The 18,180-nt window shown below is 48.7% G+C and overlaps 1 protein-coding gene across 2 annotated transcripts; it reads right to left on the bottom strand.

The window, feature by feature from the left end:
- Positions 1 to 2,056: 2,056 nt before the first annotated feature.
- Sash3 (SAM and SH3 domain containing 3) lies at positions 2,057 to 16,556 on the bottom strand. 2 transcript variants are annotated; one of them, XM_041646826.1, is made up of 8 exons: positions 16,324 to 16,556; positions 9,236 to 9,331; positions 8,730 to 8,876; positions 5,965 to 6,106; positions 4,707 to 4,855; positions 4,356 to 4,565; positions 4,051 to 4,201; positions 2,057 to 3,527 (listed from the first exon to the last, which is right to left on the bottom strand). In XM_041646826.1, the coding sequence occupies exons 1-8, from the start codon at positions 16,378 to 16,380 to the stop codon at positions 3,334 to 3,336; spliced, it is 1,146 nt and encodes a 381-aa protein (XP_041502760.1). In that variant the 5' UTR covers positions 16,381 to 16,556; the 3' UTR covers positions 2,057 to 3,333. The 2 variants fall into 2 exon arrangements, with proteins under 2 accessions (XP_041502760.1, XP_041502761.1); XM_041646827.1 differs by having other exon boundaries at positions 2,057 to 3,524.
- Between the last annotated feature and the right edge of the window lie 1,624 nt (positions 16,557 to 18,180).

The following is an 18,180-nucleotide window of genomic DNA, read 5'->3' as shown; positions in this document are numbered from 1 at the left end:
ATGGATGTGGCAGGGTGGTACAAAATAGGGATGGATGTGCAGATGCAGTATCCATTGGTAAGTACATACATTAGTGTGAGGCTAATACTGTTATCTCCACTTCCGAGTTTGGTTTTGTTTTTATTTTCTTTTGAGATGGGGTCTCACTATGTAGCTCTGATTGTCCTGGAGCTCACCATGTAGACCTGGCTGATCTATAACTACCTGCCTTTGCTTCCTGAGTGCTGAAATTAAAGGCATGTGCCCACACCAGGCCCTGTCTCCCAAATTTCTTGGTACAATGGGGAAATTGAGGGTTAAGGAAGTCATGTGGCTTGTTTAAAGTAACCCAGCTAGTGAGAGGCATCTAACACTTGAATTTAGTTAGCTTGGCTCAAGTTCCTAAAGGTTAGGCCTCGCCTTTTCTAGAAGATATCCCAGTTGCTGTCTTCTGGCTCTAGCTTGGTTCATGAGCAAAGATATTCCCTCTTGAACTAGTCTGTCCCCATTGTTACAGTCTCTTAGGCCTCCAAGAATAGGCTGGGGTGAGAGTAGAGTCTCTTCCTTGAGATATTAGCCTTTTGGAGCCCAGACTTCAGTTTGCTGAGCTCAGGGTAATACTGTTGCTTTTCTTCCTGACATAGCAAACTTTTACAAGAAAGCTACACATTATATAATTTTTAAAATTTAAGAGTAAAGACAATCATAAAGATTTCCTCCAGGTTATTAAACAGTCTGCTAAAACATGGAGCTACTAGTAGTGGCACAGTTTTGTATGAGCACACTGTAGTGTAATTGGCCATTTGTGTTGTTTCTAATTTCTTACAGACACAATTGTGAATATTCTATCAATAGATCCTTGTAAACATTTTTATCAATATATCCTGTAGACAGGAGTGACTCCTTATGTAGGACAAACCGTGGCAGAGGAAAGGCTATGTCAAAGGGTCAGATTTCTTCTGAAGTGCCCACAGCTATTGCTTGTGGGAGGGGGGAAAATGTAAGATAAGGCTTAAGGACATGGCCTCAGGGCATGGGGAGAGCTGGCTCAACAGTTGAAAAACACTTGGTTGCTTTTGCAGAGGACCTGGATTCGGTTCTCAATACCAATCTGATGATTCACAACCATCTGTAACTCTAGTTCCAGAGGATCTGACACCCTTTTCTGACCTCCCTGGGCACCAGGCACATATAGGATGCATATTTATGTATTTATATATGCAGGTAAAACACTACTATAATAAGTATAATTTAAAAAAGAATATGGGCTTGGGTGTGATACAGACATCTTGCTCCGTGACTTTCTATTTACCCTCTTAGACCTCTCAGCTTGTTTCTTCTATAAATTGAATGTTGATCATGATCAGAATGATGATACTGACCTCAATACACAAAATGCTCAGTAATGGTAGCAACTAATCAGCCGTGCTCAGGGCACTTATTTCTTGGGTGGAGATAATGCGCATAGCTTTCTGATACCCAGAGTCACTAGGAGCAGAATGATAGAACAGCCTGGAAGCCCCCATATTTACTCTAGTAGCATATCTCATTCTAATTGGCCCTCCCTAGTTCAGCCAATGCTGCACAAAGGAAGCCCAGGGTCACCATGCCATTTCCCAGGAGATCATGACATTTTAGTGTGTACAGGAGGAGGCCCAGGAGGAAGGCTTCCGCAGAAAAGCCCTGCGAATCCCAGTTGTTCTACTTTTGTACCCTTTCAACCCTTTCAAGCTCCCCAGTGTAGAGTTTTAAAAGGCTCTTGTTGAAGGGATTATAAGATGAGGGAAGTAGCTCTTCCTTGGCCAGCTCTCAGACCCCAGCAAGGCCTGTGGATATGGGCATCTGAGCCCTGTTCTCAGTAGGGATGTTTGGAAGGATGGAACCAGCTGGAGCTTTAGATGGAGGGTTAGGTTAGCAGAGTTAAGGATTCTTGCATCCCCAGGAATGGGGAAGATGGCCCTGAAATGACAATGAATGACTATTTTGCTGAGATCAGCTTTAAAGACCTTTCTGTCCCTCCCCCAACCCTCTCTCCATAGGAAAGAAAACGGGAGACTGTAATTAAGTTTTATTTCTATTTATTGCTACTTCTTTCCCTAATATCCCCTATTTACAATAATTCAACTGCTTCACCAAAACTAGATTTTATGAAAATTTCTGGTAGTTGATCAGAAGCATGCCCACTTACTAAGCAGGTAATCCTACCTGTGATGGGCACAGATGATCCTGTATCAGGAAGGGCTGCTCTTGTTACTGAAATCAAGGGGGTAGCCCTTTAATAGATGCAGTGATCTCCCCACCACCCTTTGGAGCTATGGTACTAAAACCTTTAGCAGAGCAATGTTGGGTATAGTGGAGCCTCCAGTGTCAAGCAAAAGGCTTTTGCTTGTAAAGATCCACAGAAATGACCATATCTGGGCCCATACCTGCATCTGGCTTGCAAAGAGGAAGTTGTGTCATTGGAAGCTGGGTGTAACCATCTTCAATAAGCCTGTGGGAAATCTTATTTGAAGGGGCCAAGGAACAGATTGGGGACACGTATCATATGTGATGTGGGCATTGTTTTAAGCTGGGAGAAGGTGCCGTTGAGTCTGAGTCACTTGGGAGGATATGATGTGGATGAGAAGGAGGAGCTATTTCATTGGAAAGCCTGGGGCCCCTCCAGCCTCCTCAAGAAGTCCACTGGTGTCCTGGCTGGTAGGCAGCTGGAGAGCACATATTTGCAGGTGCAGACTATCAGCCTGATGAGCCCTCAAAACGACCCATTTGAATCTTGACCAGGCTGAAGCCAAAAGAAGGGCAGGCATATAGTTCAAGTGTCATGGTGACTTAGTGGTCAGACCTCTAAAATGTTGAGAACAGTGGGAATGAGTATGTGTAGCCTCATTTAAGGAATTCTGGATTCACCTATATTCAGCTGAGGTCCTTTGAAACAGCCAGCTTTCCCAGAGCTATGAGATTGGTTTGAAACAGTGGTTTTTGGTGTTCTTCTTAGAAGCAGTGTGGCAGTGGTGTGGGGATAAGAAGGTTTGGGGGACCTTGGTCATGCGGCATGGCTAAGTCCCTTGGTGCCCCACTTGCATGGCCATATTGGGAAAATGGGAGGCGCCAGAAGGGGCCATACTGTCAGTCACTGGTGGAGGGAGGGGGTTCAGGAGTGGGATATGCTTTTGGGCAGTCCCTTATCCTATCTGAGCCTGTAGCACCTTGGCAGTGCCTTTGGCCATAAGCCTCCCTGGTGAAGCAGGGCCAGATTCTGTACCAGTCCTTTGGTCCTGTGCTCCTATGGAAGGCCACACCCATCCCCGCAGTCTCTGCAGCCAGGGTTCAGCCTTGGCCTTTGCCATCTTCACTTCAAGGTGCCCCGGCCAGGGAGAGACCCTGCAGCTGCTCCTCTGTGCTGGTCAGCTCTGCCTCATCACGCCCACTCTCTGAGCCCTCAAAGCAGCCAGAGTCACGTGGGATGTCCACCTTGGGTTCCGACACTGTATGCAACACGGGCTCCTGGCTGCTCTCAGCACCTTCTTCGGCCTCTTCACTGCCAGCTGCTGGGAATAAAGACAGAACAGAGGGACTGGGTCCTAAGATGATTGAGGGTGGAGGTGGGGGGTGGAGGGATAGCAGGGTGTTTTTAGAAGCCCTTGGGGCCTGGTCATGGACTGGGACCTCTGGGAAGTCTCCTGTAGGCAGTCAGCTCTTCTGACCTCCTCCACCACCTCTGCTTCTCTCCCCACTCCCAGCATAGAAAGCGGGAGTGTTCCCAGGCCCAAGAGCTCAAACAGATATCTCCAGCACTGAGCTGAAACCAGGCAACCTGGACTTGGACTCTGGGACAGCTTCATGCAAATGCCTTGCCTTCTCTGGCCTTAATATCCCCTCTGATCCAAAGCGGGATGGGCCTGATTACCCCTATGAACCCACCCCCCCCAACAAATTCTCCTGGAAACACCAATTCAAGTGTGGAAAAGCGCCTTCCTACTGCAAAGGGGAGCTCTGGGGCAGAGCATGGTCAGAGTACAGGGTCTCAAACGCCAGTGAGAACCTATGCCCACCCCTAGCAATGGCACTCACTGTCATAGTCCAGCAGCAGCTCTGCAGCCGTGAGCAGCTTTGCCCGGTGCTGTGGGTCCACGATGTTCAACTCATTGAGGTGTGTCTCCCGCAGCTCTTTGAAGTCTTCCAGTGTCTGGTAGCCATTGAGCAGCAGGGTCGATGTGTGCTCCTGGGGGCAGAGACGGGCCATCAGTAGTCTCCTTTTTAAGTCACCCTTGCCCGGAACCTTTCCCTTACACGTTGGCAGCTGCCCTCTTGGCCCCCATCCCAGTGACAAGCTTGCCTCCTTTACTCCCAGCCACTAATGCAAGTCCAAAACAAACCTCCAGGCCAATGCGCTCCAGCAGTTCATGCAGAGTCTTGGGCTTGGGCCTCTTGCCTTTGCTCTGTCGGCGGCTGGGGCGCACAGGCCCCACAGCCTCCTCAGGCAGCACGTCCACATAGATGAATTTGAAAGAGCCCAGCTTGCCGTTGAGAAGGCCCAGCCATGTGCCCACAGGCGGCTTTTCTATGATCTGGATCACATCTCCTTTCTGGAGGGAAAAAGAGCAGAAGAGAAGGTAGAGGGGGCACTAGGCCTCTGCTGATCCTTTTCACACTTTGGCTCTAATTTGTTTTCTTTCTTTATGGCTGAAGCCTGCTAGGCTCTGGAGGGACCCAGATGCCAACTTTACCTGCAGTTTCAGTGAGTCGTGGTCATAAGGACTGGGAGTGAAGTCAGTGTGGACTCGAGCACGCCCACAGAAAGGCCCCATGTACGGGGGAGCAGGTGACTCCTCCATGAAGCTTCCAGAGCCTGGGCCAGGACTACAGAGTTCACTGCCTGCAGGAGATGGACAGGGAGGAAGCATATCTTTGTCCCAAGGCAGCTGGGATGGGCAGGGCCTCGTAGGGGCACTACAGAAAGCCCCCAAGGAAACACCCCGGTGACCGAAGCTGCACTCTTGCAGGAAGTGTAGAAGCGCTTCAGATCCACCCCCTCAGCAAATCTGGTGAAGCATAGCTTTCTACCTCCAGGGCTTCAGACGATGAAGAGGTGATAGCTGGAGAGTTGGCTTATAGAGACTAAAGAATGGGCCCAGTAGGGCCAACACCTTAGTGAACAGGTGAGGAATGGGAGGCCAGATAGGCCAAGTGGCCCGCCTCCCCCACCACTTATACTTGGTGCCACCCGGTCTACCACACTCCAGGTCTCCTCATTCCCACTATATTGCTCCTTCCACACGGGAAGCCATAACTTGCAGATCCTTTAACTTTATTTTATAAGCCTTAACGTTTCGTAACAAGGTCTTAGGAAAATGCAGGCATACTCTTTGTACCTGAGAAGAGCAGGGTGACTGGCATTTTTAGTGGATTTCAGTGGGAGACAGAGAGAGGTGTCTGTAGAGCTAGAGAAAGGGTGACAAAAGTGGACTGAGCCTGAGAGGACTTCTTCAGGCAAAGCACCTCTGAACTTCTAAATGGTGCCATAGCTCAGTAAACAAAGATCTGAGGTCCAAGAAGCTGACTCTTCTGAACTGGAAGGTGGGATGCTTCAGATACTCAAGGGGCTGTAGCCTATAGGGTCCCTTGGGTGGCTAAGGACAGACTGGTTCAAGAGCACCATGAAGTTCTTCCTCTGTGTGGGCCTTTCCAGGCCTGAGACAGCAAGTGGCAGCCCCTGCAAAGCAGATCTGAGTTCAAAAGTGGGCCACTTGGAAAATGGCTTCACTTCCTTGAGCCTCAGTTTCCACATCAGCAAAGTGGGGATAACAGTACAGCCCTACCAGGTTGTGATGAAGATTTCCTGGGAAGTGGGTCAAGAAGGTTCCAGTAAGTAGAAGGCACAGAGTCATTTCTCTTTCAACCCTTTCCCAGAAAAGGCCCTGGCACTGCCCCAGTCTTGTCCTTTTCTCCAGATTTGGCAGTTGGCCACTCCCTTCCCCTACTCACCTGTGGATGTCTGGCGGCTGAGTGCTGGCAGTTCGCGCTCCTCTTGCTCAGAAAAGGCTAAGCCCATCTTCTCTGGTCCAGGGCTGTCCAGGCTGCAGTCTGGAGATGTTGGGGAGGCTGAACCCTCCTCCAGTGTGTCTCCCTATAGGAAGAGTGTTGGAATCCCTGAGAAGCCTTGCTGTGGTGATTCAGGCCAGTCCCCCGTGTAGGGAGACAGGAGCATGAGCTTGGTTCAGATCACAGTTTTGTTACCTGCAGGTTCAGTGACCACATTCAGAATCTTAGTCTCCTTTTTCTGTAAAAATGAAGATGGCAGGCCCAGTTCTCCTATGTCAAAGGAAGAGGCCCCCAGGGCACTGAGTGGACATACTTTGTCAGTTACCAGTGTTGGTGGATGTGAAGACGAGGCCAGGGTGACTAAACTTGGGCTTGAAGCAGTTGCTATGACTAAGCTTGGACCTGGGGCTGTTGCCATGACCCAGTCAGGCAGACAATTTCGTCTGAGAACAACTGCCCACATTCTTGTGTGCCAGGCTGGCCTGCCACTTCATTCCATCCTCACAGTAGCACTTGAAGTTAAGTGCTATGGTTGGCCTGAGTTTCAAGATAGATAACTTTGCCAAGGCCTGTGGGCAATTGACAGCCAACTTGCCTGGCTCCAGAGCTCCCTCCCATCTCAGCTCAGTGCATCTGAGCATGGGGTTGTTTAGCAGCTGCATCTCTTCAAGTAAAGGACTGGATGATTTGCCAGTTCCTATTTTGTGAATGTTTCCTATCAATGGTCAACATCTGGGTACCATTGCATGTCCCTGGATGAGCCGTCAGAAGAGATATCTAGGTTATTTCCATTATAGAGATCCTATACACACACATCAGCAACATGGGTCAGAATAACAGGTTGTGCTGGGATTAGGAGATGATGAATTTTGAAGATTTTTGGCATCACCTTTGTCCTGGCTAGTATTACGTCAACTTGACAGAATCTAAAATCGTCTGAGAGAGGGGACCTCAATTGGGAAAATGTCTCCATAGGATTGGGCTGTAGGGTAATTTCTTAATCGGTGATAGATGGGGGAATGGCCAAATCTACTGTGGGAGGTACCATTCCTGGGCTAGTGGTCCTGGGTTCTATAAAAATGCAAGACTGAGCAAGCCATGAGGAGCAAGCCAGTAAGCAGCACTATGTCATGGCCTCTGCATCAGCTTCTGCCGCCAGGTTCCTGCCCTGTTTGAGTTCCTGTCCTGACTTCCTTGAATGATGGACTGTGATGTGGAAGTCTAAGCCAAAATAAACCCTTTCCTTCCTAAGTTGCTTTGGTCATAGTGTTTCATTGCAGCAATAGTAACTAATCAGGACAGGACAACCTTTGTTTTTAACACAATGTATTTGATTTAAAGTGCTCTCTCTCTCTCTCTCTCTCTCTCTCTCTCTCTCTCTCTCTCTCTCTCTCGTGTGTGTGTTTGGTAGAGTTGGTGATCAAACCCAGGGCTTTGCGCACGCCGGGCAAATACTTGACCACTGACTTCTGTTAGTCTCTAGAAGTCGGTTTCTAATAATACTTCTATTTAACAACTGGCTTGTGAAATCCATGACAGTTAACCAACTACCCTCACAAGCTAGTTGAGCTGGCTCCAGTCTTCAGTATGTCTCCTGTAAGAGCCCCAAGCATAAGCAGCCCTCTGAGTGCTCTAAGTACGGGGGCTGTGCCTGTCCCCATAGCTCTCTGTATCACCTTCCTCCCGGGGCTGAAGGTAGCAACCTCTATTTTCTCTCCAGTCTCTGAGTTAATGAAGGTTCAACCAATCTATTTCTTTCTTTTTTGTACAGATCTATTTTATTTTTTAAATTAGGTGCATATGTATGGGTGGGGTGATATGGGGGGGGGTGGTATATGCATGTCAGGGCAAGTGCCTTCAGAGTCCAGAAGAGGGCACTGGATACTTTGGAGCTGGAACTATAGGTAGTTTTGAGTCACCCACCATGGTTGCTGGGAACCCGTCCTTTGTTCTCTGAGAGAGCAGTACAGGCTCTTAATTACTGTGCCATCTCTTCAGCCCCACAATCTATTTGCCTTTCTGATGGTTACAAAAGTGACACCATTCAGTGGGAAGCACACTTTAAATCTTGAATTTGGATCTTTGCCCAGGCTGGCACTATGTAGTGTGAGCCTCTCTGGTGATGCTGGGTAGCAATGGCACCATAGCTTTCCCCATCAGCCACGAAGCCGTGAGGGGAAGCAGATGGCTCTCTACATAGTGCTGTGCTGCTAAGCTTAGTGGTGGGCAGTGGGTTAGGTTATGTATTCTTGACTCATGGCATTTGGAATTTAGGGCTTATCAGGATGTACCACATGGTAAATAAAGGAGCAGCTATATTTTTCTATTTTCCTGGAATCAGGCCTTTTTAGTCAATCCCAGGGGCGTCTTGCAATCAGAGCTTTGCACTGAATACATATGGCTCAGGAGAGTTCCTCTTCCTTTCAGCTGCCATCACTCTATGCCTATCTTTACAGAAAGCATCTCTTGCCCAGACTTTCATCTTTTCTCAAACTCCATCCTTTCTTAGCCCCGCCTCCTGCTGCCCGTGACTGGTGTTAGTGCCCTGCCTCCTGCCACCACTTCCTTGTGATCATCCTGTTTGCACTGACTGAGCAGCACCTGCAGGTCTAAGTAGTGATTATCCATGTGTTCATGCTTGCTTCACTGCCAGAATGTCCTCCTTGGCCCTCCTTGGCCTCACCCCGCCCTTGGATTCCAGGCCTCACCATCTCCTCTGACAGGGCCTTCACCATCATCTTGCCCATCTTCCTGTTCATGGTTCGGGAAATGACGGCCCTCCACTTCTTTCCCAACTTTTTGCCACTCTTCCCAGAATCCTCTGGGGTAAGAACACCTGAGTCATCTTCTGGAATCTGTGATGACAAAGGAAGAGGTACAGGGGCCATGGTAAAAGTGGCTTGGATCCAGGTCTTGGTATACAAAGAAGTCTTCAGGATGCTGAAGTGGGTGGCAGTGGTAGGCTTGAGAGCCCATCCCCCATCCCTTTTCTCATCAGGCCCAGTCCTGTTCTCAGACAAATTAATTTGTTATTAATTTGCTTTCTAATGTGTAACTAATACAAATAGAATGCTGGGGCCCAGAAGCTTGGTGCTGTGGAGAACTGGCCCTTCTGTGTTAAGGAAACTTTGTCCCAGTGACACTAATTCCCCCTATTTCCCCTCCACCCTGTCACCCCCACTCTCAATATACGCCAGGAATCTCAGAAACTCACATTATCATCCAGGTTAAATTCCTTCTCGCTCACAACAGGGGAGCTGGGCTTGGATTTGGCAAAATCCTTGAAGCTGCTGGAGCGCTGAAGTGAGAGCTGGAAGAAGCAGAAATGCTGTCTGTAATCATTGGTGCTAAAATGACCGCCCAAGGATAGATCTTGTCTCCCTTCTGGGCACATACACCCATGTCAGGGCTGGGCAGGACAACATAAACCTTGAGGTGAAGGGACAAGATGCATTGTTCTTCATTCTATTCCTGGCCACAGAACAAAGGACTTCTGGCCTCAGGCACCCCATATCTCAGTGCAACCCCGCTAAACCCTAATTCCCACCAGCACCCAAAGTTTGGTTCAGCACTCTGGCATGGGAGAGTCAATGTACACCTCAGCATATATGAAAATGTCATAAGTGAAGCGGGAGGAAGTGCCTCCCAAAAGCATTTCTTTGGCCTCCTCACTCTGGTGTGCGCTGAGCCAGGTTGCTATCACAGTGACAGGGACAAACATATCCAAGCCTATAGCCTGGTGAACTGATGTGCCAGGAACAGAAAGACAATCCCCCAGATGCCTGGCATGACACTTTCTAGAAAAACCACAGCAGAGGCTTACAGAAGGTATCTATAGATTTGGCTCATAAACGATGGGAACTAATTCAGTTCCAGAAAGCCACCATTTTCTCTTGATTCATCTCAGCTTTTAACCTTGGCCACTGATGTGAGAAGCTGGCCGGTGCCAACCTTTGCCAGAGTTTGGCCTTCCAGGGAGGGGCAATTGTTTGTGTTGCTGAGACTATCTTTAGGAAGTGATATTTAACTGTATCCATGTGTACACGCAGAGCTATCGGCCTGAAAACAGGACCAGACAGGTAACAGGGATAGCTGTAGACGTAGAGAGTTGAGGCTAAGCCTATGTCATGATAAACAGACAAGATCAGAAGACACACACAGGAACCAGGGTTCACAGATGGCCAGACAGATAGAGCGGGGATAGACTTCAGACACCCAAGATAAGGGCTTGAGGAACCAGTGCTCGAAACCCCCACTAAAGCCGAAGGTTTCACATCCTTCTTCCTACCAAATGGGGGCGTGTCCAGTGACAACCCCCCAGAGCAGGGGGCAATAGCCCTTGCCCCTCAAGCGCAATTTGTCCTGGCTCCCAGCAACTGCGCTGCAGCTGTCTGGTAGATTTTCTGGGTCTTGACCAAAGCTGAATCAGCAACTGGGTTTCGGGGTCACGTATTCCTAGAGGTAGTTGACCAGAAACTAGGTCACCAGTCAGACCAAGCAGAAACGGGCTTCATCCGGGGCCACACAGGTGGGTGTCTGGAGCCCTGGTGGGTAAGTTTGCTTTGTGATACCTTAGAGGCCTGGAAAGAGGGGGCTGTGAGTAGGTCTACAGAGAGGGCCATCTGACCATGGGGTGATTTCCATGATTCCCATGCATCTCCTCCGTCCTCCGTCCTTAGCAACCCCCCCACTCTTCTTTCCCCTCTCTCCTCTCTTTTCCATCTATTTCCTTTTCTTGTATGGTAGGATGCAGCTGCCTGGATAACTTCCCCCTCTTATTGCATGGAAAAGAGGGAACAGAGAGGGGGTGGGCACCAGGCTGGCTTGGGCCCAAGGAGAGCAGGCTAGGTTGCTATTTATAGGCAGATGGGGCCTATTGTGGCCTTCCCTCTATAACTGTTTAACCTAGCCTCCAGAGGAGGCCGAGAGTCGCCCTGAAGCCCCAGGGACTGGTGAGGCTGGAAAGCAAGCCAGGGGGCAGAGGTGGGGTGGGAAAGTTGGCTTTGTTAAGGAAGAATAAGCTCATTGGTGGGCCTTCTCTAATCGCACCTCTTTCTTCCAGCCCTTTCCTGTTATTAATTAGCAGACTGGGAAGCTGGGAGGAGAGGCCTTGACTCCCAGGCGCCTGTGATGGCCCCTCTGTCTTAGCTTAAGCCCAAAGCAGGGGGAATAACCCAAAGGGGCTATGGAGATAATTCTAGGGCTTGAACCCAACTGGCCAGTCTTTAGTCCAGAAAAACAAACAGTATAAGCACATGTTCTTCAGGTGGTCAGCGGCAAGAGTCAGCTAAGGTGGTCATTTACCAGGCCTTCCTCCGTCCTCAGGGGCAGGCGCAAATATCCTGGCTGACTTTTGCTTACCCTGGAATGGCCCAAAGATAAGTTGAAATCTATGAGCTCATTTTTTAAAAAAAAAAAATTATCTGTCCTCCCGTTGGGATGAAGCCAGGCTGGGAATTGTGCAGGCAAGGAGGAAGTACCATGTACTGGTGGCCTCTTTTTCAAGTCTAAGGAGAGCATGTGTGGGCGTCTTGGAAACAGCTATACTTCAGGCATTGGGCGTTGCTAAGTTCAACTCTGGTATGACTCTGGTACGCGTGGCGTCAGATTTAACCTTTCAAACCTCAGTTTCTTCTTTTCTGCCACTGGCCAGCTGTGTAAGTTACTATTTTCTCTGTGCTGTCGTTTCCTCATTAGTACAATGAAGACAAAAGCCTCTACTGCACTGAGCTGTTGTCAAGATGAATAGAGTACCCATCCAGCAACTGGGAACATCTGGCACATCTGTCTCTTCTAGAATGCTGCAGGTTTATGTTTAGCCTTTTGTATGACCCATCTGCAAACTTTTTGTTTGTTTGTTTTGAGACAGGGTTTCTCTACGTAGCAGTGCTGACTGTCCTGGAACTCACTTTGTAGACCAGGTTGGCCTTGAACGCACAAAGATCTACCTACCTCTGCCTCCCAAGTGCTGGGATCAATGGTGTGTGCCACCATGCTCAGCCTCATCTGCATCCTCTTAACCTGGACATTTTCCCACCTAACACACTCTCTGCTTCTAGCAACTGCCAGAAAGAACTCTTTAGATTTTGGTTTACCTAGACACAAGATAAATGTCCATCAACTGTAGAATGGGTTAATTCTGTCCGAGTCGTGCAAGAGGACAGTAACCAGCAATGCAGCTGTCTCAGCAATACTCTTTATTCCAAAAAATGTGAATAAATCTCACCAACACACAGTTGATGGAAGCTGGTTGACTTTCCCCAAAAGCATGGCACATAATTCTCCTCCACAAAGTTCAAATAGTGGAGGGACTCATCTACGCTATTGGAAGTCAGGAAAGTGGTTTTGGGGAAGAGGGTAGGTAGGGTTGTGAGAGAAACTTCTGGAATTTCAGAAATGGTGTATTTCTTGAGTTGAGTGCTGCCTACTTGGGGAAATCCACTTTATGGAAACTCACCATATGTGCATCATACTCAGATTTAAAAAAAGTGGTTTCTACTCCAATTTCAAAGGCAGCACCCCTACAGAAATTCTCCTCTAATCACCCCTCATAGCTTCACACTACCCTAGATGGCTCACCTTCCCTGTATCTTCCCCAAATGGCCTGCCAAGCTACTTCAGTGATCTAGGCCCTAGCCTCTGCCTCTGTGTGTATGTGAAACCATCAAGGAAAGGTTAACCAGTACCCACATGCCCAATAGCCTGCCGGCTTCTTCCCATGCGTCAGCCTACTCCAGCATGACCAAGTTCATATTACATCCCCACCTCTCAGCAAAGGAAATGGAGACGCAGAGAATCATCTCTCCAAGCGGAGTCCCACGACTTATAGTGGAGACCCAAGAACAATGCACTCCTAAACCCAGGCCCTGGGACTTAACACTGGAAGGCCCCGTGTGTTACTGCATCTGTGCCACCCCATAGCCAGGACAGTCACTCCCATGCCAAGATAGAAATGGACCTAGCACAGGGCTGACTCTGGGTGCTGTTCGCCTGGAGCCACCAGGAGAGCAGGTGGGGGCAGTTGTGGAGGAATGGGCTCAGGCAGGAGATGGGATGTTCCTCCACTTGGACCTGGGAAGCGGCTGAATGAGAGTGAGAAGCTAGGAGTCATTCGAGGTGATGTGACGGTGGTTATGCTCATAACTGTTCTGGGAAGCAAAGCAGAAAAAGCCATGGAAGGTCCTTGTTAGCCATGCCCCTGAGGAGAGTGGGGAGACACAAGTTGAGTGTCATTTATCTGAAATACCTAGGACCAGTGCTTGTGTAGCCCTGGCTGGCCTCTAAGCTGCTATGTAGCAGAGGATGAGCAATATTCAAGGTAGAGGATGATGCCTTTACCTCTTCAATCAATATTCACTACTGATTACATCTGTGGCTACCATATTCAGTTTATGTGGTGCCGAGGATTGAACCGAGAGCTTCCTGAGTGTCAGATAAGCACTCTAGTGACTGAGCTACATCGTTAGCCCCTCCAGTATTAAAAATTATAACATTTTCATATATAGGATGAGGTATTTTGACAGTGGGACATCTAAACATGGATTTCACACACACACACACACACACACACACACACACACACACACACACACACACATATATATATATATTTGAAGGAAATTTTATATAACACTTACAGTGTGCCTGTGTTGTGACTGTGACCTGTTAGGTCAGGTGTGGAATGTTCTACTTGTGCATGACCTTCAAAATCTTTCAGAGTTTGGGGCATTTCAGATTTTCATGATAAGGCTGCTCAACCTGTAGTGAGACTTCAAAGCATGTGTTGTTGTGGTGTCCTTCTAGAAGTGTGACATGGGGAACAGTGTTCCGGTAGTGGGGAAGATATGAGAAGAACGAGACTGGAAGGAGGCAACAGCCTAGTACTCGGACATGAGCCTAGGTCCCTTTCCATTTCCCCTGGAGGGAGACTAGAAAATAGGGGTTCATTGGAGAAGTGCTGTCTTTAGGGGAGACAAATCCAGAACAAAACCCTCTCTATTTCTTAGACCTTGACACTGACATTTGATGGAAGATACTAGCAAAGGAAATATAGCGCGAACCTGAAGATTGTGCGGGTGTCCACAGGGCAGCTAAGGGCCAACCCTTCCCATTATGGAGAATCCTCCATTCTTTATGAACCATAACAGGCACATTGTTCTGAACCTCCTGTCCCCAAGGCCTAGCTCCTCCTCTGTTCTCTGGGCTTATCTCTTAGTCCCCAGTTATCTGGGTATCCCCAACAGAATGCTTTCACAACAATTATTCCAGTGATCTTGAGATCAGACTTCACCTTTTCTTCCAGAGGTGGAGAACCTGAGGCCCTCCAGAAGTCAAAGACCTGTCCAGGGTCCTAAGGCAGAAGGCAGGATTCCAACTCCACTTTCTTGCCCCTCCCCCCAGCCCGTTCTCATTGGCAGAAGGAGATGGGACCTGTGGGAGAAGCTGCTTTTGTCTTTGTTCATTCTCTTCCACCCTAGTTGCCAAAGGGAAGGGACTTGACTTCAGTCATCTGACTATCAAAGATGGAACTGGCTGTCTCTTGGCCTGGGAAGATGCCACATCTTCTGGAAGTTTGGTTGTGCTAAGGGCACTTTTATACTATGGGGTTTGGGTGTGGAGAGGCAAGCTCATTTTGGCTCCCGGAGGCTGGTATAGGCTCTGACAGAAGTAAGGTGCAATTTGCATGACTACTCTTCCCCAAAGGATGTGAACTGAAGATTTTTCTAGAAAAGGCCTGGAGGAATTCCCAGAGGCCCATCTGCCAAACACAGTATGTGGGTAATTGGAGCCAAGAGAGAGGAAAGGGATTTCTTGTTCTGTGTGCCTCCAGGCACCTCTGCCTGAGGTAGATTAGGGTCCGTCCCAGTGTCACAGTGTGGGCCCTTTCTTAGACTCTTTCGTCCAGCTTTATTCTCCTGTGGTTTGGGGCCTACCAGTGTCTACACAGCAGTCTCTGTTTCCCTCATGAGCTAGAGAGCAAGGGGAAGTGACTTGGCCCTGAGGAGTGGCAGCCAATGGCAGGCCTTTGGGGCCTAGTTTAGGCGGGGAGGGGGGCTGGGGGTTGACAGGGCCCTGTGTGAAGATTCACAAATCTCCCCCTCCTCCACCTACTACCACTGCAACCTTTGCGAAGCAGCTGAGGTGGCGAGGAGTACAGTCGAAAGTGGCAGCCACCCATATCCTCAGAGATGGGACAGGATGCACACCCTGGTGCTCTGAACCTGTTTCTCAGCTGTCTCCCTCTGCCTGGGAACTGACGAGGGGGCTCCTCCATAGTGTACCTGAGTTGAATCCCAGGGGAAGCTGGTAGGGAACAGTGAGAGTCCTGGGGCCCCTAACTATGGCCTGAGCGCTTGGATCTAGACCTGCTTTAGAACGTTCCCGGGCTCTCATTGGACACGTAGGCCAGATTGGATGGTTGCCTGAGAGAATCCTACCATCAAATTCACTCTATACACACAACCAAAGTATAACAGAGTCTTCGAGAATCCTTCAGTCTAGCTCCTGTCACAGGAAGACGAACACCTCAGCCATCCATGACAGCTGCTGCCTTCCTTCCTGGCCTTTGAAATCTCCCTCCCCTGGCAGCATTTTCCTCCTCAGCTCTCACACCTACTCACCGTGTCGTCAGCTCCAGTTCGCATTTTTCAGATGTTCTCCCTGCCCAGGAAGAACCCGTATAACCCTCCCGAATCCCACTGTGTTTTGGTGGGCCCTACTCCGGAGTCTGAAAAGCACCCATTGTCTCATCCCTACTGACCTGGGGAGCTGTAGTTGGTATGCGCCTAGTGGGCAGGGGTATGGCTTCTGCCAAAAAGTAGGGAGCCTGGACCACCTTGGCTGGGTAGGCCAGTGGGGCCCTTTGAATGAGAAGGCTCCCACGAGGACAACACACTTGAACAGAAGTGACACAGAACCAGGGTAGAGGAGACAGAACCAAGTACGCTCTTGGGACTCAACTTGGGCACTGTATTTTGTAATTCTCAAACTGAAGTCTGTGGTTCTAGCCCTTAAGTCATTTAACCTCCTTATTTATTGTAGGGTTGTAGTCTATAACTTTAGATTTCTAAAAGTTCAGTTCGTAGCACTCTATGCCAGAGTTTAAAAAGTGTCTTCCGTACTTTTACTACTCTAGTGACCGTTGAGCCCATCCCTTTGCTTTCTAGGGGAATGGTCCTCGCCTACAAGCTCAATACACAGTCTTGGTTCAACCCCCCCCCCCCCCAGCAAGAGTTTAGGAGGGGATTGGTGGAGAGTGTGGAGGAGGGCAGGAAGGAGTGAGTGCTCAAAAATGCTCCTCACCTTTTTCTTCTGAGTGGGCTCCTTGTCACTGGCGTTGGAAGGTTTGCGACGCAACATGGTCCTCTACTGGGATGACGCCCCTGCTCTGTTCTCCAAGATGCTGAGATGCAAAGGTCTCTTGCTCAGCCTCGCCAGCACTGGTCGGGTGGCACGGCATAGACTGAGCCTCCGGCTGCCACTTTTACTGCTACAATGGCAGCTTGTGGGTGCGGGCCATGGACACCCAGCAGCAGTAGGAGCAGTAGCAGCAGCAGCATACAGGAAACCTTGCCACGTGACCTGCTCTTACAGCAATCATGGCCCCCGCTGGCCTCTAGGGAGGAAGGAAGTCCCAGCTTCAGTCTCCAGAGATTCTGATGCAGACAGATCTTGAGTTGAACAGTCAGAGAAAAGCCCAAATCCTGTTGTCTCATGCCACTCAGCAGCAGTTTTTTTTTCCTCTCTGGATGATTGGGACTCTGGCCTCACTGACTAAACTTCGGATATCAGAAGGTGAACAATCTCTCTGCCTGTTGAGCAAATGCCCCCAGTCAATTTGCAAATTCCAAGTTATTACTGCTATACAGTTACCATTATGATCACCCCTAGGACCTCTATCTCTATGGCCATCACTACTGCTACCACTACCAGATAGTCACTGCCCCTACAACCATGACTTCTACAATTGTCATCCCTCCTGCCATCCTCACTGCTCTGAGCACCCCTTAGCCATGATCTTAGCTGCCATCTCCTCCAACATTTCCACCGTTTCTATCATTCTTATTGGTGTCATCCTTGCAAACATGGCCTTCATGATGCTCTTGGTACCACAACCTTCAATACCCCTGCATCCACAACTCCTCCAGCCATCATCCCAGAAACAACCCACATTCCCATCATCAGCACACATCTGGCTCTCATTCTAGATGAGGCGTTCCTACACTCAGCACCCCTCAGCTGTCACACAAACTCAGATCTCAAGAACAGCTGAGAAACATCTTTTCAGGCGATGCCGTGTCAAGAACAGGTGCCCCAGCTGGGCGATGGTGGCGCATGCCTTTAATCCCAGCACTCGGGAGGCAGAGGCAGGCGGATCTCTGTGAGTTCGAGACCAGCCTGGTCTACAGAGCTAGTTCCAGGACAGGCTCCAAAGCCACAGAGAAACCCTGTCTCGAAAAAACAAAACAACAACAATAAAAAAAAAAGAACAGGTGCCCCATTCAAAAGGCATTTATCAGATGCCTGTGCACCACAGCCATCTTGTGACTTATGTGCAGCAGACGATAATGATGACAATGACAATGCTGATGTGCTGTGCTTAGGACCTAACCCATGACTTACGTACGTCAGGTAAGTGTGCTACCCTTGAGCAATCGCGGGAGATGTTTACATACTTTCCATGACTCCTGCTTACTACAAAGCAACTGGTATGCATCATATACACTTTGGCAAATACAGATAAACAATAAAAAGAAACTTCAAAAGTCTCCGTAATCAGCTTGCACACGGTTTAAAGAAATATCCTTTACTGTCTTCAGCATCTAGCACCTCTGTTTAAATGTAAGTTTACTTCTTGCAAAAATCATACCGTATAGGAGGCAGATCATTGGTTTGGGGAGACTTGGAGAGTTGAGAGGGACAGATCACTAAGGACACATAGAACTTTTTGGAGGTGATGAATTTGTATGCTAATTTGATTGTAGTAATAGTTTTATGATTGTATGTTAAAGCTTATCAAACTTTATGTTTTAAAAGTTTACAGTTTACTGAAGTTCAATTATACCTCAGTAAAGCTAATTTTAAATGAAAAAACCACATTTCACAAACCGTTTGCATTTGCTTTCCATGTGGAATATAGTTATATTTTCTCATGCACAG

This window comes from Microtus oregoni, unplaced genomic scaffold (assembly GCF_018167655.1).
Source record: "Microtus oregoni isolate MIOR12 unplaced genomic scaffold, Mior012 000146F_ref0000122, whole genome shotgun sequence".
In the NCBI taxonomy this organism is placed as follows: Eukaryota; Metazoa; Chordata; class Mammalia; order Rodentia; family Cricetidae; genus Microtus; species Microtus oregoni.
Note: the sequence above shows the minus strand (reverse complement) of the source record. Positions and strands in the feature narration are given on the sequence as shown.